Source organism: Hypanus sabinus, chromosome 3 (assembly GCF_030144855.1).
Source record: "Hypanus sabinus isolate sHypSab1 chromosome 3, sHypSab1.hap1, whole genome shotgun sequence".
Classification (NCBI taxonomy): Eukaryota; Metazoa; Chordata; class Chondrichthyes; order Myliobatiformes; family Dasyatidae; genus Hypanus; species Hypanus sabinus.
The window spans coordinates 100,115,735-100,137,609 of record NC_082708.1 but is presented as its reverse complement, the minus strand read 5'-3'; the positions used below and the strand labels follow the sequence as shown (position 1 = coordinate 100,137,609).

Below are 21,875 nucleotides of genomic sequence, written 5' to 3'. Positions count from 1 at the left end.
TCACATGTAGCTCAGCTATGAAGCCTGGCGGAACCGTTTCTACTGACGTGAGAGGGGGCCAAGACTGGTTACTGCTGCCTTAAACCCAGTCACTTCGGTCTGATGGGGCTTGTCAGCCACAGTTGGTGGATCATCTAGGAGAAGGAAAACACTGATTTCAAACCTCTGCTGCCTTGCAGCAATACCCACTCATGGGGGAGATTTCAGGAGTAAACCCCAAGGGAAAAATCCAGAGCTCTAATCCCTAAGACAGTCCTACATTGTTGACCGGCAACTCCTAGGATGCTGCTGGTACCAAATTGTATCGATCTCTGCCTTTCCTTTGGGTTCATCAGATGCATGGAGAGGGGGAGCTTGCAACATGAGCACCAGACAGCTCAAATATAATATCCATGGTCAACCCTGGACAACAGAGCTCAAATTAACAAAATCAGCATTGTCGCCTAGTGTAGATATCTGCCTTCATACAATTTTTGACAATTAGATTATCCAAATCTTAATTTTTATTGTAACATTAAAGATGATCGTTGATACATTCAAATCATTCATAGTTCCTAACTTGTTGAAGTAGTGAAATCATTTTATTTTCACTCCTGGCCATTTCTGGCGTCTCCAAGCTTGAATGCTTAAGCAAAATAGAATGGTCTTACCGCTTATTTCTCACCAATTATCAAAAGCTGCTTTTTAAACAGGAGCCCTCATAATTGATGCTATTTTAAACTGTTTGCTCTAAGCATGGTGTAGTGTCTAACGGCAATACAAGTCTGAAGTTAATTAGAAAATGGTTGTCAGCAGTCTCCTGTCACAATTAAGCAGTATAGTGTCCCCAAAAAATGAAGGGAATCCTGGCTACTTTCGCAATTAGATTTTATTCTATGTCCCAAATAAGTGACTCACACGATTAACTGATGCCCAATTAACCATAATCCACTGTGCATATGTCCTGATTGCATTTACTGTAAAAAATTATGAATAAAGTACATCTTTGGGAAAAGACAGGTATTGAATAAACATGGCACTGAACTCCAGATAGTCACCCTACCATTCCAAACTGGAGTTAAACACAGTTCAATGATGTCAGAGTGAGTGTGGAATTAGCAAACGATAGGTGTGAGAGCACGAAAAGCAAGAGACAGTGTGGGAAAACACCTGCGGTTTGCTAAGGGTCTGAATAGAAAGCCCAAAAAGGTGCCAGAAATTAATGTATTATGTGAATAAAACAACCACTATTCACTTTAACATGAATATGGCTTCATCTAAAAATCTACTTGAAACACATGTGATGGAAATGATTTCTCAGTTAGACTCCATCTGTTCAGGGTTAGTCATTATCCTTTATCCAAGCACCTTCCACTTTTGTTTAGAAGTGCAGCATTATGTATATAGTTTAAAATGGTACAGAGTAACATCTGACAAGCACAATAAACTAAAGGTAAACTTTAGTAGGCATGCTTATATCTGCTAAATGTCAGCTTACAAAGCGACATCCATGTGAGCTGTGAGCCAGCAGCTCTCTTCCAAGTCAAATTGAAGCAGGCGGTGATTCCACTTCATGCTATCTTGGCAACAGTGCCAGGCAAAGATCAACAAATGGTGGGAAGCAAATAATGACAGAGCAGGTATTTTAAGATTTGTACTCCGCCAAAAAATGTTCCTTGTACAGAAAGAAACAAATGGTTGCAAAGGGATTAGGGCTGAAAAAATCCCATGAAGTATGGCTAATTGACGGTTGCTAAACACATTTCATCCACTTATCACAAAGAACCCCTTGTGGCCTTTCAAGCAGCTGCGGTCTCACATTACAGAGTGAATATTGAATTTACACCTTAATATATTAGGTCCAATTTGTGGAGAATTTGCAACCATTGACAGGGAGGGGAGAAAAGCAGCTTTGGCTTACCCACATGGCCTATATGTAAAGACAATGTAACTTTCTTCTTCTGCTCGTTCGATGAAAGTAACGCATGTGTGCTTCTCCCAGTGTCGCATGGCCTGTTTGAACATTGCCCGCTGGCTACCTAGAGGAGTTAGAACACTCAGTGAGAAAGTACATCACACAGCACGCTCAGCAGGTACTTTCATTGACTTTATTTTAAATTTATCCGAACAATACAACAACCCAATTTTCTACTGCAAGCAAGAACTGAGTGCACAGTTCATAAGGAAACTAGATTCAAGAAATTAAATTCTTTGTGTTAACAAAATATCATTGGCCAACCAGGTTGCCTTTGTGTAAATTTGAATGGCACTCTGCAGAAACACCATCTATTGGTTGGATTTCAAGCTAACTTGTCCGTTGCCTTTAACATATCAAAATCACACCTTACTAAACGTTTGTGCAGACACAAGGAAGCAAGTTGCCTATTCTGATTCTAAAGGGGAGTAGGCTACATGGCCCCTCCAACCTGCACCACCATTCATGGCTGATCTTTCACCCCCTATGCCACTTGCCTGACTTAAATCCCTATCCCTTGATTCCCCATGGAGTGAAAGATGATGAAACAATGCTGTCAATTAAATCCTGGATAAAGTGATTATTACTATGCAATGGACACATCTTGCTGTATTCTTGAATGCTTATTTCATTCCATGTGCTTGGATAGCAGAGCCATTTTGTCAACAAGTCAAGTTTATTGTCATTTAACTACTTGTATAGCAACAGACAAGGCAACATTTCTTCGGACCAGGCTGTAAAGCACAGTAGCATACCTATAGCACACAATAACTTAGGGAAGTAAGAATTAGATCTACAGATGAAATGCACATAGATAAAATAAAGTGCATAAATTAAATTTTGCAGGGTATAGTACAAATTATCCAGTGACACTTGGAATGCGAAGCAGCAGGGAGTTCAGAAGCCCAATGTCCTGAGTGAAGAAGCTATTTCCCACCCTGAATGTTCACGTCTTTATGCATCAGAGCATATTCCCTGATGGGAGAATGTCAATGAGGATCCTTGAATATGCATTGTTAATGATAAATATCCCTGATAGATGGTAGACAGACCCTATGATCCTCTCAGTTGTTCTCACAGTCCTTTGTAGGGACTTTTGGTCCAATGCTCGACTGCTCCCATACCAGATGGAGATGCAGTTAAACGAGAATTGTTGGGGGGTGGGAACTGAAGACACTGAGAAGGAGGAGGTTAAAGCTCACAAATAGAGAAAGCTTGTAGGCAGTGCGAGAGGAAGGATAGACAGGTGATAGAGAAGAGACGCACTCAGACCGAAGGCTTGAAATGTGTCTATTTTAATGCAAGGAGTGTTGTGAACAAAGCAAATGAACTTAGACCGTGGATCAGTACTTGGAGATATGATGTGGTGGCCATTACAGAGACTTGGATGGCTCAGGGACAGGAATGGTTACTTCAAGTGTTGGGTTTTAGATGCTTCAGAAAGGACAGGGAGGGAGGCAAAAGAGGTGGGGGCGTGGCACTGTTGATCAGAGATAGTGTCACGGCTGCAGAAAAGGTGGTCGCCATGGAGGGATTGTCTACGGAGTCTCTGTGGGTGGAGGTGAGGAACAGGAAAGGGTCAATAACTTTACTGGGTGTTTTTTTATAGGCTGCCCAATAGTAAGAGGGATATCGAGGAGCAGATAGGGAAACAGATCCTGGATAGGTGTAATAATAACAGAGTTGTCATGCTGGGAGATTTTAATTTTCCAAATATCGATTGGCATCTCCCTAGAGCAAGGGGTTTAGATGGGGTGGAGTTGTTAGGTGTGCTCAGGAAGGTTTCTTGACACAGTATGTAGATAAGCCTTCAAGAGGAGAGACTGTACTTGATCTGGTATTGGGAAATGAACCTGGTCAGGTGTCAGGTCTCTTAGTGGGAGAGCATTTTGGAGAGAGTGATCATAATTCTATCTCCTTTACAATAGCCTTGGAGAGAGATAGGAACAGACAAGTTAGAAAAGCATTTAATTGGAGTAAGGGGAATTATGAGGCTATCAGGCAGGAAATTGGTTTAAATTGGAAACTGATGTTCTCAGGGAAAAGTACAGAAGGAATGTGGCAAATATTCAGGGGATATTTGTGTAGAGTTCTGTATAGGTAGTTTCCAATGAGACAGGGAAGTTATGGTAAGGTACAGGAACTGTGGTGTACAAAGGCTGTAATAAATCTAGTTGAGAAGAAAAGAAAAGCTTACAAAAGGTTCAGAGAGCTAGGTAATGTTAGAGATCTAGAAGATTATAAGGCTACAAGGAAGGAGCTTAAGAAGGAATTTATGAGAACCAGAAGGCGCCATGAGGAGGCCTTGGCAGGTAGAATTAAAGAAAACCCCAAGGCATTCTACAGTATGTGAAGATCAAGAGGATAAGATGTGAAAGAATAGGACCTATCAAGTGTGACAGTGGGAAAGTGTGTATGGAACTGGAGGAAATAGCAGAGGTACTTAATGAACACTTTACTTCAGTATTCACTATGGAAAAGGATCTTAGTGATTGTAGTGATGACTTGCAGCAGACTGAAAAGCTTGAGCATGCAGATATTAGGAAAGAGGAAATGCTGGAGCTTTTGGAAAGCATCAAATTGGATAAGTTGCTGGGACTGGACGAAATGTACCCCAGGCTACTGTGGGAGGTGAGGGAGGAGATTGCTGAACCTCCGGCGATGATCTTTGCATCATCAATGGGGAAAGGAGGTTCCAGAGGATTGGAGTGTTGCGGATGTTGTTCCCTTATTCAAGAAAGGGAGTAAAGATAGTCCAGGAAATTATAGACCAGTGAGTCTTACTTCAGTGGTTGGTAAGTTGATGGAGAAGATCCTGAGAGGCAGGATTTATGAACATTTGGAGAGGTATAATATGATTAGGATTAGTGAGCATGGCTTTGTCAAGGGCAGGTCATGCCTTACGAACCTGATTGAATTTTTTGAGGATGTGACTAAACACATTGATGAAGGAAGAGCAGTACATGTAGTGCACATGGATTTCAGCAAGACATTTGAGGCAAGGCTTATTGAGAAAGTAAGGAGGCATGGGATCCAAGGGGACATTGCTTTGTGGATCCAGAACTGGCTCGCCTACAGAAGGCAAAGAATGGCTGTAGACGGGTCATACTCTGCATGGAGGTCGGTCAACAGTGGTGTGCCTCGGGGATCTGTTCTGGGACTATTACTCTTTGTGATTTTTATAATTGACCTGGATGAGGAAGTGGAGGAATGGCTTAGTAAGTTTGCTGATGACACAAAGGTTGGAGGTGTTGTGGATAGTGTGGAGGGCTGATAGAGTTTACAGCGGGATATTAATACATGCAAAACAGGGCTGAGAAGTGGCAGATGGAATTCAACCCAGATAAGTGTGAAGTGGTTCATTTTGGTAGGTCAAATATGATGGCAGAATATAGTATTAATGGTAAGACTCTTGGTCAGACCCCATTTGGAGAACCGTGCTCAGTTTTGGTTGCCTCACTACAGGAAGGATGTGGAAGCCATAGAAAGGGTGCAGAGGAGATTTACAAGGATATTTCCTGGATTGGGGAGCTGCCTTATGAGAATAGGTTGAGTAAACTCGGCCTTTTCTCCCTGGAACAAAGGAGGATGAGAGGTGACCTGATAGAAGTGGACAAGATGATAAGAGGCATTGATCGTGTGGATAGTCAGAGGCTCTTTCCCAGGGCTAAAATGGTTGCCACAAGAGGACAATGTGCTGGGGAGTAGGTACAGAAGAGATGTCTGGGGTAAGTTTTTTACTCAGAGAGTGGTGAGTGCGTGGAACGGTCTGCCAGCAATGGTGGTGGAAGCGGATATGATAGGGTCTTTTAAGAGGCTTTTAGATAGGTACATGGAGCTTCATAAAATAGAGGGCTATGGGTAACCCTAGTAATTTCTAAGGCAGGGCCATGTTTGGCACAACTTTGTGGGCCGAAGGGCCTGTATTGTGCTGTAGGTTTTCTATGTTTCAATGTTGCTCCTGTAAAACGCAGTTAAGATCGGTTACTGGGGAGAGCCTTGCTTTCCTCAATCTTTTAGAGATGTAGAGGGGCTCCTTATTGAGGGAAGTGATATTGAAGCACCAGGTGAGGTGAGCTGTGATGTGCCATCAGTCTATCAAGTTAGTTAGTCTGTCCACTCAACACAGCCAGATGATTTTCCTATTACTGTCCTGATCCCTCAGGATGGCCAACATTCAAATTATTTATAAATACACCAACTGCTCTTCCCACACAAAAATCAAAACAGACTACTAAAAGATATAATTTACATCATATGTTTGTTCAGTGGACACGTTGTTACCTGAAGCCACTCAAAGAAAATAAATTCAATTTTTGTTGTGTTATTCAATGAAATGTCCAGAAACAATGTGTTTGCCCTCTTTAATTAGAAATTTAAGTTCAGAAGTAACAGAAATAAATGGCCTATGTCCCAAATCCTCCCACACCATACCAACTATAAATAGTGAATGGAGACTCTGGGACTTAAGAGTAAAACCTAGAAATTAGAAAACTGAATGGCAATTTAACAATAGGAAATAGCTGATTCAATGGCCTTGATCATGAACATTTCAATGAGTTTTCGGAACTCAAGTTGACTTTCCATCTATTAAACAGGTCCTAAATTTTTGGAGCAGCTGTCTCATTGAATCATTGGGAGATAAAGCATGGAAACAGTGAGTTCATGCTGAGCATCAACCATCCATTTACAGACACAGAACATTACAGTAAAGGTTCTCCAGCCCACAACATTGTGCTAACCTTTTTTTGTGAAATGTCTCTAATGCATTTGCTTCTACCGCCACCCTAGCAGTGTTCCATGCACCCACCACTCCATGTGTAAAGCACTTTGTTTTGACATCCCCCTTATACTTTCCTCTAATCACCTTAAAATTATGACCCTTTGTATTAGTCACTTCCACATTGGGGTGGGGGGGGGTGGTGGAATAATGTCTCTGGCTAGCCACTCTATGTGTCTTGCACACCTCTATCAAGTCTGCTCTCATTCTCCTTCACTCTAAAGAGAAAAGTCCTAACTCGCTCAACCTATCTTCAAAGACATGCACTCTAGTTCAGGCAGCATCCTGGCAAATCTCCTCTGCATCGTCTCTAATGCTTCCATAATGAGGTGACCACAACTTATCACAATATTCCAAACATGGCCTGATCTGGGCTTTATAAAGCTGCAACATTACCTCATGACTCAAACTCAGTCTTCTGACTAATGAATGTGAACACATCATACACCTTTTTAATCATCCTATCAACATGCGATGTACTGCAATTTTCGGAGGTCTATGGACGTATTCTTCTAGATCCCTCTGCTCCACTACATTGTTAGGAACACTGCCATTAACCCTGTATTCTACCTTCAGATGAATCACTTTACACTTTTCTAGAATGAACTTGACCTGCCAGTTCTCAGACTAGCTATGCATTCTGTCAATATCCCACTGCAAGCTTAACAACCATCCAAACTATCTAAAATTCCACCAACTTTCGTGTCATCTGCAAACTTACTAGCCCACCTTTCCACTTCCTCATCCAAATCATTTATAAAAATCACAAACAGCAGGGGTCGCAGAACACCACTGGTCACTGACCTCCAGGCAGAATAGGCTCGATGTACTACCACTCTCTGCCTTCTATTGGCAAGCCAATTTTGAAACCATACAGCGAAATTTCCCTAGAACCATGTGACCTAGCTTTCTGAATGAGAGAACCTTATTGAACACCTTACTAAAATCCATCCAGTGCCCTACATTTATAAATGTGCATTGTTACATTGTCAAAGAATTCAATCCTGAGGCATGAGCTGCCCCTCACAGTTCTGCTGACTATCCCTAACCAGACTATGCTTCACCAAAGCTCATAAATCCTGCCTCTAAGAATCTTCTCCAAAAATTTGCTCACCACTGAAGAAAGACTTAACAATCTACAAGTACCATTTATCCCTACTCCCTTTCTTGAACAAAGGAATATTTACCTCCCTCCAATCACCTGGTACTTCTCCTGTGGCCAGTGAGGATGCAATGATTATCACCAAAGGTGCAGCAAACTCTCCCTCACTTCCCATAGTAAACTGGGATATATCCCATCTGGCCCTGGGGACTTAAACATCTAAATGCTCTTCAAAAGTTTCAGCGCATCCTCATTCTTAATATCAACATGTTCAGCCTGTTTTATGCCACACACACAGATGTTAATGTCCCTCTCACTAGTCACTTCTGAAGCAAAATTTTCATTAAAGACTTCCCTTACCTCCTCGTACTCAGGACATATTTCTTATTTAATCCCTGATCAGTCCCATCCTCACTCGAGTCATCCTGTTCTTTGCATACATGTGGAGCACTTTGGGATTTCCCTCAGTCCTACTCACCAAACCCTTCTCACACCCCCTTGAATTGATGCTTTAGCTTTTTTCTTTTGGTTATGTTGTAATGCTCTATAGAGCCCTGTCAGATCCTTTCCTCCTAAATATTTAATAAGCTTCTTTCTTTTTTAAAAAAATTCTCCACACATTCTCCTCGAAACCCCCAATCACAAACAAAACACAATCTGCAGATGCTGTAAATCCAAGCAACACACACAAGATGCAGGAGGAACTCGGCAGACCAGGCAGAATCTAGGCAAAGAGTACAGTCGACATCTCAGCCCAAAATGTCAACTGTACCCTTTTCCTCACTGTTGCTTGGCCTGCTGAGTTCCTCCAGCATTTTATGTATGTTGCTCCTGAAAACTCTCCAAATTCTACCACTCAGATGCATACTAGGGGTAATTTACAATGGCCAGTTAAACCTACCCATCTGCACAACTTTGAGATAAGGAAGGAAACTGGAACATCCAGAAGAAATTCGCAATTGCCAAATCAATACAGGTAGCAACCAAGTTCAGGATTGAGCTTAGGTGTCTGCAACGAGAGACAGTGGCACTACTGGTTTCACTGCTATGCCGCCCTGCATACCAACCGCACCTTGACAGCTAGGCCACACTTGCACTTCTACTATCTAGAAGAGAACACCATTTGCATCAATGCATCAGCATTGCATAGGTTGATACATGATTTACAAAATAACCAACAATGCCTCACTTTATTTTGGCAGCATCGTTTTTGTCAATGCCAACACATAAGTGCTAACAGCATTATCAGTTTTATCACTACACAAAAATGGATAAGGATATTGGACCTACTACATACCAAAATGCCATCATTATAGAACACTGAAGGCAGCCATTTCTTTTGGGAGGCTATAGTAGTACCAAAAGATCCTGAACTTTGTTCTATGTTCAAAGGCCGCTGCCCTCCAAAAGAGCAATCCACCCTCTACAATTACATGGCCTGCCATCAAAGCTAAAGTCAAAAGTCAACTCTGTGCATCGAGGCGTTCAGACAGCTAGAATCCAGGTGTAGGTTTACTAACTAGCAATGCTAATATTACTACTGTGCCACGTGAAAAAGCTGATAACTTCAGCAGTAATTGTCTGAATACAAAATTCAGACCATTACCTTATAACGTTATGAAAAAAGTATGGCTATTAATTAGAATGTAGGAGAGAGGTCCAGAAAGTTGGTAATTGGATGTCAGCGAGAAAATATTTGGGAAGTTTTGTCCTCTCAGCAGCAGAACAGCTCATTACCCTGCCAAAGGTGTCACTGTTGAGCCTTTCAGATTACAATTGAATTCACTTAATAGTAATTCAGTAGGTTCTTCAAATAATGCAGTGATGTTTTAAAATAAAGTGAGTAATATATTATATGGCAATGTGGATCTTTCTAGAACATCCATATAAATACAGCAATATTTACCCAATCTTAATTTAAAATATGGGAGAGAAAATATAAGACAGTAAATTGCAATAAGTCAATATCTGGGAGAGCAATGTGCAATGTGACAAAAAGTAATTAAAAAAATTAATTTCAAATAAACATCAGCAACTCTTACCAGTGAAGTTCCCTCCAATAACATATGGTATAACACCCCCGGGCCAAATTCTCTCAGCACGAGATGTTGCAGCTCTGGGAACCCTTTTCTTTTCACTCTGTCTTAAGTTCTCTGAGTTATTCTTTTCTATGTCGGTTGTATTTTGATCACTGTCTGGAATTAATTGTTTTTTCATCAGTTTTGTTATGAATATTCTCCAACCACAATGTAACAAGTGCACAATAATTACGATTTGTTAAATTATTTTTCAGAACCTGGTTGAAATTGGATTGCATAGTGATAAACTTTCTGTTCTACAGTATGTCATTCACAGTGATTTAACAAGGAATAAGTCAAGTTACAGATAATCTCGGTGAAAATTGCAATACTGGACCAGGCACATCGTGCACTTATAGTTAAAATTTCAAACAGCACATCAGTATCTTTCTCAGAATCACGTTTATACTTAACAATCGTAACTATTGTGCAGCAGAAATTTTAAGCCACCCAGTATAAATTGGAATTTTCAACTACAAGCAACAAAAATCAATTTGCATTTAAACTTCATTTAAAGCACCACTCTGCTGGCATCAAGACGGTTTACAAGGCATTTTAAGAACAAACTGTCTATCTTCTGAAATCCTCAGTGTTCTCAAACTAATAGGAAAACTGAAAAAGGATTTAGTGCTTTTCTGGCATATATGATGAATAAACTCTAAATCGGGCTTTCAGCCAGGTACAGGTATCAATTTTAACTGACCTTTCAATGACAAACTCTGCCATCTTCATCAAGGATGATGCCTGAAAATGTCTAGTCCTGTGGTGATCAAAAAGGCACAACAGGGCCTTTATTTCCCGTGGAGCATCAAGAAAGCTCACCTCTGTCCCAGGATACTAACGTACTTTTACCGCTGTACCATTGAGAGCATACTCACCAAATGCATCTCAGTGTGGTATGGCAATTGTCCTGTATCAGACCGCAAAGCACTCCAGTGGGTGGTGAAAACTGCCCAGCGGATTATCGGCACCCAATTGCCCACCATTGAGAACATCTACCATAAACGCTACCTGGGCAGGATGAAAAGCATTATCAAGGATGCATCTCACCCTAACCATGGACTTTTTACTCTCCTCCCATCCGGTAGGCGCTACAGGAGCCTCCACTCCCACACCAGCCGGCACAGGAAGAGCTTCTTCCCTGAGGTTGTGACCCTGCTGAACCTCACATCACAGTGCTAAGCAGTATTGCACTCATATTGTACTGTCTCAGTACTTTTATATTTGTGTGCTGTAGCACTTACTTTTTATTCGCAGTTATTTTGTAAATAACACTATTCTTTGCATTTCTCGTTAGATGCTAACTGCATTTCGTTTGGCTTTGTATTTGTACTTGGCACAGCGACAGTAAAATTGAATCTAATCTATATATACCCCCATCATCCATGCTTCCTGATTGGTTAGTCCTCAACCAGTATGTTACACAGATCAAAAGCAACGTGGGGCTCAGGTTGGCTGGTGTTTGCAGGATCCCCTGTGAATGCAGAGTACAGTATATCAGCAAGACAGGATGCACGGTGTAAACGTGCAAAGAGCATAGGAGTTGCATTCATTTGGGTTATCCAGAGAAATCGGCAGGAGCAGACCACTGCATTCGCAATGACCTTAGGATTCACTTTGATGGCACAAAACTACTGTGCCACGCCACTGGCTTTTGGGACCACCTGGTGAAGGAAGCCATTGAAATATAACTAGAGGAAAAGAGTTTTAACAAAGATCAAGACCTCACTCTAAGTAAGAACTGGAATTTGATTATAAACAAGGTGAGACAGCAGGAACCTGATTGGTTGAGGACTAACCAATCAGAAGGGACGGACAATGGGTATGGATATATATATATACACACACCACTAGACTAAGCATGGCCTGTTTAAGATGGTGGAGTTTGCCATCGAAATGTCAGTTAAAATTGATACTTGTACCAAGCTGGAAGCCGAGAAATTCTTATTCATAATAGCAAAAGCTTTTTGCAGCAGCTACTGAGCAACTCATTCATTGGTTGCCTCAATGGTTATATTGTTGACAGCATTTTTTAAATGAAAATTTCTGCTCAAGGGCAGAAAATACAATAATGGATAGATGAAAAAGAAATACCACACAAGAGAGTTTTCAAAAAGTAATATCCTCTCAAATTCTCACCAGAAATGTGCCAACACATACTCAAAGGCTGAAACACATGACCTGCAGGTGAATTTGTTCCTCATTGTAGACTTTTCTCAAGTGGAGGCTAAGGTCATGATTATCTCAACTTCCTGTAAGCCAGCAAGAGAAGCCGTGGGCAGGCTTCATCAGTAACAATAAGACCTGGATTATTCTCCTCAGTATCAACCTATCTTTACTCTCAGAGATTTGGAAATTAAAGGAAAATTTCTCCACTAGCATTCAATGTGATCACTGATACTCTTCACACCAGACGTGAAGCTATTCCCATTCCCTATCCATATCGCAGCCCATACACTGCAGTGATCCAGGATGAGGCACAATTGCTACTCATAACACAATACTGAATTAATCCCTGCTCTAGTTATCTGTCTTATTGCAATGTGTTTCAATTTCCACAAGGAAGACACTTCATTTAAAGCATTTTTGAACTCTGCACACAATCTGTTTTCCTTGGACATATTCTATTCAGTTAATGTTAACAATGGTCAAATACTTTGTTCTGTGAAACAAATTGCACTGACAATCCATATTCATCATTGTTGCTAATGCAACTGAATGTTGTGGGCATCTCTATGTGGATCACAGAATTTCATAAAGATTTCAGGCAAGATCTCTTATTTCAAGCCAATTAAGTCTACTGTCAATCAGAAAGGAGACAATCTTTGCAGAACTCATATTGTGTTTGTTGAAGCCATCAAATCAGTTGACCAGACCATGATACATAATAGACAATCAGTAAATAAGATTCCAAGGAAGAAACATTAACTTTTCATTCTACTTCCAGCAAATTAAATTTGCATACTTCCCTGCTCAAGGAAACACTCGAACAACACCTCGCCACCTCTCACAGCTTACAGCCACACAGATATGAACCTCTGAGACAACAGACACTATTGAGTGGCTGTAGCATTTACTGTACTTCCCTTAACCTCTGTTTGGGACCTTGCCTTCATTGAATGCTATTCAAAGTCTTTCAAGAGCACACCAAGCAAGAAAAATAATTGCAAGGGAAGAATCACCTTTAAGTCAGTGACAGGCTCATTCATCAGCTGACTTTCATGTGCCATGCATTGGGAGGTACTCCCTACTAATTAAATAGCATACTCCAGCAGCTGAAAGCAGAGACTCAGCTCTACTTAAGAAACATCTTAGTAATTGTACATGAAAACAGAATTACATATTACTCAAAGAAAACATAGTCAGAAACCCGATATAATTGCCTTTTAGTTACATGCAGTACATTTGCTCCCTTTTCAACACCTTGTTGATGGATTTTGATGGCTATCGGTGCTCCCCTTGGCAACTGGAAGGCAGCTCCTTACCCACAATTCTGATGCTTCTGATGCTGTACACTTCATGAATTGCTTGCTACTCTGAGGCTCTGGTGTTGTACTCACACTGCACCCAACACAGTCTTAGTGCACTAAAAAAGTTTAAATCAATTTTCCATCTAATACTTTAAAATAAGTAGCAAATTATTATATTGACATCATTAAAGAAAAGACAGTTAACTCATACCTGCTCCCAATCTTAGTATCCGATCTATAAGTTGAAAAACTGCTCCCTTCTTTTTAGAAACTCTATGTTCTCCAGACCCACCTTTAAAAATAAAAAAGAGATAGCAACACTTAGGATCGATACAGAGCTGAGCACACAGGATAACTTTAATATAATTCAAGAAAGGAGATTATATTCAAGCTCACAGTCTAGATTCATAAGAATATAGGTGTCTATGGAATAAGTTTTGAATGAAATGAAAACCTTGCAACAGTGCAACTTAGCTAATAAAAGCTTTTCCTCTGGTTCAACAGATTATAATTTCACAGTGGCACAGGAACTTCAATGTTGACTCTCCAAAGTAGCTCTGAGGAAGTTCTATAGCCTCCTTAGAGGAGATGTCAATATTAAACGCCTGACAAAAGGTTCTATTGAAGTAGGTCAAGGAACTCCAGTCTCCTAGCCAATGTTTTTTCCCTCAATCAACATCAGCTAAAATAATCTGGCTGCCCATTCATCTTATTGCTTGTGAGTATTTGTATAAAATGTCAGCTATATTTGTCTGTTCAAAAATATCAGTTATATCTACTGAGAAAAATTGCTTTGAGATATTTCAATCTGAAAATGCAAGCATTATTTTATTCAGTTTTTTTCACTGTCTTAACTGCAGAATCAACTGGATACAGAAAGATTTGTGTAAACTGTAGCAAGCTCAATACATCAGCATCAAATTATTGTATTAGAATAATAATAATTTAAACTATACATGCAAGTGTGATATATTTATGGCATTGCTACCCAAATAAAAATAACTATTTTTATAATAGAAAGAACAGAATGACCTATACGTAGCTGGTTTTACATCTTTCAAAGAAAGTAGATCATTAAATGGTTATGGCTGTTGTGTAACACAATGTGGCAACCAAATAATTCAGTCAATTAGCTCTGGGAGGAATCTGTGATGATGTTGGTTTTAGGATAAACTTCGAGCAGGACACCAAAACTGTCATGAGCATAATATGCTCCAGCTGGAAAGGCTGATTGGAATATTAACTAACAGCCTTAACACTTAGAAGACATTGTTGATCTCAATGCCGTATTCTCCCATTTGTACATATTTATTTATTGAGATACAGCACAGAATAAGTCCCTCCGCACCTTCAAGCCACACGGCCCAGCAATCCCTGATTTAATCCCAGCCTAATCATGGGACAATTTACAATGACCTATTAACCTACCCAACTGGTACATCTTTGCACTGAGGGAGGAAACCGGAGCACCAAGAGGAAACCCACACTGTCACAGGGAGAATGTGCAAACACCTTACAGACAGCGACAGGAATAGAACCTGGGTTGCTGGTACTGTAAACTGTTGTGCTAACCATTATGCTACTGTGCAACCTGGTATGAATATATGAATTTTTATTTTGTGCTGCAATAAGTACTGTAATTTGCCCAAGAGAATAAGCTTTTTCCTTTTCCACTTCTAGTGTAAATTGTGCACTTGTTATGGAACCTGTTGAAATGTCATTCTTCATCTCCAATTAGTTCACATTGAGTGTAAATAAAAATTAACAGCAACATTACTAACACATAACTCACTGAACGCTGCACATGTAATGTAATTGACACGACTTGATCTAAAGAAAAAAAGACTTCAAAATCAAAATTATTACAATTTTATGATATTCATTTACTGTCATCAGAATGCACTTTAATTCTTTACATTTTACTATCTTTTTTGACAATTGATTACTCTCTTTGTATCATCACTTGATACAAATAATAATAATTCATTATTCCAGGTTTTTTGCCAAAGAATCTAGACTCAGAGCTGTTAAAGTATTCGGCCTGGGAACTATGATAGATCCAATCACCAATGTCTAAAAATACCAAGTGCTGAGGACTACTATACCTCCATTGAGATAAAGAAAATTGGAGTAGTCAAATCTGGTATGTAGGGTTGCTCATCAGTTAAAGCACAGGGGAACAGCATAACAATTCATCAATGATACACTAACACACAATTCCAACAACAAAACTTCTAACTCTGCAGCCCTGGTTGAGTTATATGATGCATAATTTTTCAACTGGTTAAGTGCTGAAAACTTGGAGAGGCTAGAGTCATACAGAAGTACAGCTCACAAGCAGACCATTCAGGCCATCTAGTCTGCACAAAACCATTTAAACTGTCTACTCACATCACCCTGCACTGGGACCATAGCTCTCCATACCCCTACCATCTACGTACCTATCCATTCTTCACTTAAACTTTGAAATCGAGTTTGCATGAATCACTTTTTTTAATAAATTTTTTTAATTGAATTTTCAAATAGGTTACAGAAGGAAAAAAACTATATAAAAAAAATTATCAACCCTTCCTCCCTCCCCCCTAACATATCCCTATAGACAGAGAAAAAAAGAGAGAAAAAAAAAGAAAGAAAGAAAGAATGCCTGGATATCGGAAGATCCCCACATGCTCCATGGAGTTCATAATAGCTTTAGTATAAATATTTATTTCTTTCCCCAGATAACCAATAATTTTATCTTCGGAGCACCTATATATTTAATCCTATCTTTGGTAAATAAGGGCACCAAATTTTCAGAAATATTTCATATTTATCTCTTAAATTATAAGTAATTTTTTCAAGTAGAATGCAGCTAAAAATTTCATTCTTCCAACGATCTATACTTAAGTATGAATCCGATTTCCAAGTAATTGCAGTAGCCTTTTTGGCTACTGCCAATGCACTTTTTATGAATTCTTTCTGATATTTATTCAATTTGGATTTTGGTTTTGTCCCTTCAATATCGCCTAGTAAAAATAATGTTGGATTATGTGGAAGTTGTGTTCCAATAAAATTCTTAAATTTGTCCAAAAAGGTTGAATTTTAAAACAAGACCAAGTAGAGTGTAAAAAATACCAATTTCTTGATTACATTGGAAACATTGATCAGATAAATTTGGGTATAATTTATTTATTTTTTTGTGGTGTAATATATAATTGATGTAAAAAATTATATTGCACTAATCTTAACCAGACATTTGTCATACTGTCAAGACATAGTCTTGACCAACTTGTTTCTTCAATTTTAATATTCAAATCAGTTTCCCATTTTTGTCTTGACTTATGAATTCCTTGTTTAATTGCCTGTTTTTGAATCAAACTATGCATACAAGAAATATTTTTTTTAATTTTTCCTTTTTGAATTAAAGTTTCTATTTCATTAGGTTTCCGCAATAACATTGTTTGACCCAATTTGTCTCTTAAACAAGCCCTTAATTGGAAATAACAAAAAAGAGTGTTGTTTGATATTTTGTATTTATTCTTTAATTGATCAAATGACATTAATATACCTCCTTCAAAACAATCTCCTATATATCTAATCCCTTTTTGAAACCAATTATATAAAAGTTGATTGTCCATTGTGAAGGGAATAAGTCTATTTTGAATTAAAGATCTCTTTGCTAATAAAGATTTTTTTTGTCTCATCGTCAACATTTATCTTATTCCATAAGTCAATCAAATGTTTTAATATAGGAGATTCTTTCTTTTCCCGTATCCATTTAGATTCCCATTTATATATAAAATCTTCTGGTACGTTTTCTCCTATTTTATCTAGTTCTATTCTAATCCATGCCGGTTTATCTTTCTCGAAAAAAGATGCAATAAATCTAAGTTGATTTGCTTTATAATAATTCTTGAAGTTTGGAAGTTGTAACCCTCCTAGATCAAATTTCCATGTCAATTTTTCCAACAATATTCTTGACATCTTACCTTTCTCCTCACACATTTATTTAACTCTTGAAAAACTTCTGCAGTAATTGTATTGGTAGTGTTTGGAATAAATATTGTAATCTAGGGAATGTATTCATTTTTACAGCATTTACTCTGCCTACTAATGTTATTGGTAATGTCATCCATTTATCAAGATCTTCTTGAATTTTTTTCAATAATGGTAAATATTTTAATTTATATAAATTCTTTATATCATTATCAACTCTTATACCTAAATATTTTATACCATTTATCAGCCATCTAAATTGAGTTATTAGTCAATATTGACTATAATCTCCTTTAGTAAGGGGTAGAATTTCACTTTTATCCAAATTTATTTCATAGCCTGATATTTTCCCATATTTTTCCGAATCTAGAAGATAATTTACACAGTGAGTACAATGGGTTTGTTAAATAAAGCAAAACATCGTCAGCAAATAAATTAATCTTATATTCTTCCTGGTTAACTCTGAAACCAATAATAACTGGTTCCGTTCTAATTAATTCAGCTAATGGTTCTATCGCCAACACAAATAAAGCAAGTGATAATGGACAACCTTGTCTAGTTGACCTTGTTAACTGAAATGATGTTGAAATCTGACCATTTATCACTACTTTAGCTTTGGGATTAGTATTTATGGTTTTAATCCATTTTATAAAAGATACTCCTAATCCATATTTTTCCAATACCTTAAATAAAAAATCCCATTCCAATCTATCAAATGCTTTTTCTGCATCTAAGGTAACTGCCACACTCATTTCCTCCCTCTTTTGTGCCAAATGAATTATGCTAAGTAACCGAGTTACATTATCTGCCGATTGTCTATTTTTGATAAATCCTGTTTGATCCATATATATTAATTTTGGTAAGTATTTAGATAATCTATTAGATAAAATTTTTGCTATTATTTTATAGTCAGTATTCAACAAAGAAATAGGTCTATATGATGTTGGTTTTAAAGGATCTCTATCTTTTTTTGGCAATACTATTAAAATAGCTGTCGAAAAAGATTCTGGAAGTTTATGCATTCTTTCCGTTTGGTATATTAACTCCACAAAAGGAGGAATTAGTAAATCTTTAAACTTTTTATAAAATTCAGGCAGAAAACCATCTTCTCCTGGGGATTTATTACTGTAAAGTGATCCTAGAGCTTCTTCAACCTCTTTTAATGTAAAAGGCATATCTAATCCCTTCTGTTCTTCCATATTCAATTTTGGAAGAGTTATTTGTGATAAAAATCTTTCTAGCCTGACATTATCATTTTGTGATTCTGATTGATACTGTTCAAAATAGTTTCATTAATTTCTAAAGGTTTATAAGTAATTTTATTTATTGCATTTATCATTTTGGAAATCTGGTCTGTTTTTAAATGCCAAGCAAAAATCTTGTGTGATCTTTCACCTAGTTCGTAATATCTCTGTTTAGTTCTCATAATTGCTTTTTCTGTTTGATATGTCTGAAGTATATTATATCGTAACTTCTTGTTAACAAGTTGTCTTTGTTTTTCTTCTGTCATATATCTTTGAAACTATTTTTCTAATTTTGTAATCTCTTTTTCCAATTGATCTATTTCTACCATGTATTCCTTCTTAATTTTAGAAGTATAACTTATTATCTGGCCTTTCAAATATGCCTTCATTGCTTCCCATACTATAAAATTATTATCAACTGAATGTAAATTTGTATCTAAAAAAAAACAATCTGCTTTTTCATGAAATCACAAAAATCTTGACGTTTTAATAATATTGAATTAAATCTCCATCTGTAAATCGGTTCCTCTTTATCCATCATTATCATTGTCATTGTCAAGGGGGAATGATCTGACAATATTGTTGCTTTATATTCCATATTTTTCACTCTGTCTTCATTGATAATAGGAAAAAAATCTATCCTTGAGTAAGTTTTATGTCTATTTGAATAAAATGAGTAATCTCTTTCTTTTGGATTAATTCTTCTCCATATATCAATCAAATTTAAATCTTTCATAAATGATAAAGTTAATTTTGCTACTTTTGATTTTGTAACAACCTTTGTTGATCTATCTAAAACTGGGACTAGACAAAAATTAAAATCTCCACCTATTAATATTTTGTCATGTGTCAGCCAAATTCAAAAAGTTCTAATGTATAAATTTACATGATTTTCATTTGGTGCATAAATATTCATAAGAGTCCATAGTTCTGAAAAAATTTGACAATGTATAATTACATATCTCCTCACAGAATCAATTAATACATTTTGTATTTTAATTGGTAAAGTTTTATTAACCAAAATTGCAACTCCCCTCGTCTTTGAATTAAATGAAGCTGCAATAACATTTCCGACCCAATCCCTCTTTAACTTCTGATGTTTTATATCTGTTAAGTGTGTTTCTTGTAAAAAAGCTATATCTATTTTCATTTTCTTAATGTATGTTAAAATTCTTTTTCTTTTCACCAGTCCATTAAGCCCATTAACATTAAAACTTTAAAAATTCAGTAAATTAGTCATTATTTTTAACAGGGTTACTCCAATCTATAGTAATACCGAACCTTTCAACTTTCATAGTACCTTGGGGAATCTTTTTAAAATTCTCCATGTTACTATATGTTCTCCTGCGCCCCCCCCCCCCCGATTGTCCAGGTAAAGAAGGAAAGATAAAAGAAAACTAGATGACAAAGAAAAAAATTAACAAAATACCCCCCTACTAATGTTGTGCATAAAGAAAAACACAACATTACCCCTCTCCGTTGTACGGGTCATGGCAATCGCCATGATTACACATGTGAGTCCTGTAGCAAAAGATCCAAAGTTCCCCCAGCTCCCCCGTAACATAAAAAAGTATATATAAGAAAGGAAAAAATAATATCACTACTCTCGATTAATATTCCTCAAATTTTTACCTTTCTCCCCCTGTATCATATAATTAAGAATATATTTAAATATTCTTCTGTCCTTAAACATCCATCAACTCCATTCACTGTCCCCGTCTTCATCTTTAATCCGTTTCACTTTTAAATCTTTGGCTGTGGTTAGCGAGTATTTGGGTGTTCTTGTGCAAATTCTTCTGCATCCCGATAATCAGTAAAAGATCTTCTTTTTCCATCACCCAAAAAAATTATCAGGGTTGCCGGATGGCACAATATAAATTTATAACCTTTTTCCCATAAAACTTTGTTCGCTGGGTTAAATTCCTTCTTTCTCTTCAAAAGGTCATAACTTATATCAGGATAGAAAAGAACTGTTTTCCCTTCTATCATCAATGGCCCGTTTCTCTTTCTGGCACGTTGGGCAACCACCTTCAAGATCTTTTCTTTATCTTGATATCTTAAGCATTTTATCAAGATTGATCGTGGGTTTTGATCAACTTGAGATCTTGGTCTTAAGGCTCTGTGAGCCCTTTCAATTTCAATTAACTGGGTTCCTTCTTCCATTTCCAAAATTTCCGGAATCCATTTTTGAAAAAAAATTATTGGATCCTCTCCCGCTATAACTTCTTTAAGTCCAACAATCTTAATATTATTTCGTCTGCTAAAATTTTCAAGTACATCCACTTTTTCCAACAACCGTTTTCTTTCTGGTGTCCAGGCAGAAATATTATCTTCCATTTTATTCACTCTATCAATGGTGTCTCCTGTTGTTTCTTCCATTTTTAATTTTCTTGTCCATTTTGTCCTGTCTTTTCATATTTTATCAAACATAATCCTCATATTGTTAATATCTTTTTTATTACTTTTAATGCTTTTAATTTATGCATTATTTGCACCAAAATTTTTATGTCTCCAATATCACCTCCAACCTCTTCCTGTTGCTCTTCTTTGTTTGTCTCTTCACCTTCGGCTGATTTGTCCAGAGAATGTGATTCCACTTCATATTCACTTTCACTTTCAGTTCCGATCATAGCTGGGATTTGTAGTTTGAGTTGCTCTTTTTTTTTGGAAACGGTTGATGTTGCCGCAGTTTCCTGTTCTGTATTGCTGGAGGTAAATTGCACTTGAGCCCGAGGCTCTTTCATGGCAGCCAGCCTTGATTCTTTTTCAACTTGTGTTGTCTTCAAAGTAGTAGTTTTCTTCTACTTCTGTTTAGGAGGCATATCTTAAGACAATCCTGAGTTGTTTATAAGTAATTTTTAAAAAGTATTTACTAACTTTTCTTCACTTAAACATTATTTTACTGTTTTTTTTATGGGAGAGCTGGCAGCTCATTTCACACTCCCATGGCCCTCTGAGTGAAGAAGTTCCCCCTCATGTTCCCCTTAAAACTCTCACCTTTCACCCTTAACCTAAGCCTTCTGGTATAGTCCCACCCAAACACAGTGGGAAAAGCCTGCTTGTATTTACCTGATCTATATCTCCCATAATTTTGTATACCTCTATCAAATCTCCTCTCAAACTTCTATATTCCAAAGAATACGATCCCAACCTATTCAATCTTTCCTTATAACTCAGGTCCTCCAGACCCGGCAACACCCTTGTAAATTTTCTCTGTACTCTTTCAAACTTGCTTACATCTTTCCTGTAGGTAGATGACCAAAACCGCCCAC

General features: G+C 37.6%; 1 protein-coding gene across 5 annotated transcripts in view; it reads right to left on the bottom strand.

The window, feature by feature from the left end:
• The window catches only part of tll1 (tolloid-like 1), a 393,309-nt gene that overhangs the window by 210,732 nt on the left and 160,702 nt on the right, over positions 1 to 21,875 (bottom strand). For all 5 annotated transcript variants that reach the window (XM_059964873.1, XM_059964872.1, XM_059964869.1 and 2 more), the window contains 3 exons: positions 13,596 to 13,676; positions 9,879 to 10,031; positions 1,901 to 2,018 (listed from right to left, as the gene is read on the bottom strand). In XM_059964873.1, coding sequence (XP_059820856.1) covers positions 1,901 to 2,018; positions 9,879 to 10,031; positions 13,596 to 13,676 — 352 coding nt within the window. The remainder of the gene's footprint in view (positions 1 to 1,900; positions 2,019 to 9,878; positions 10,032 to 13,595; positions 13,677 to 21,875) is intronic.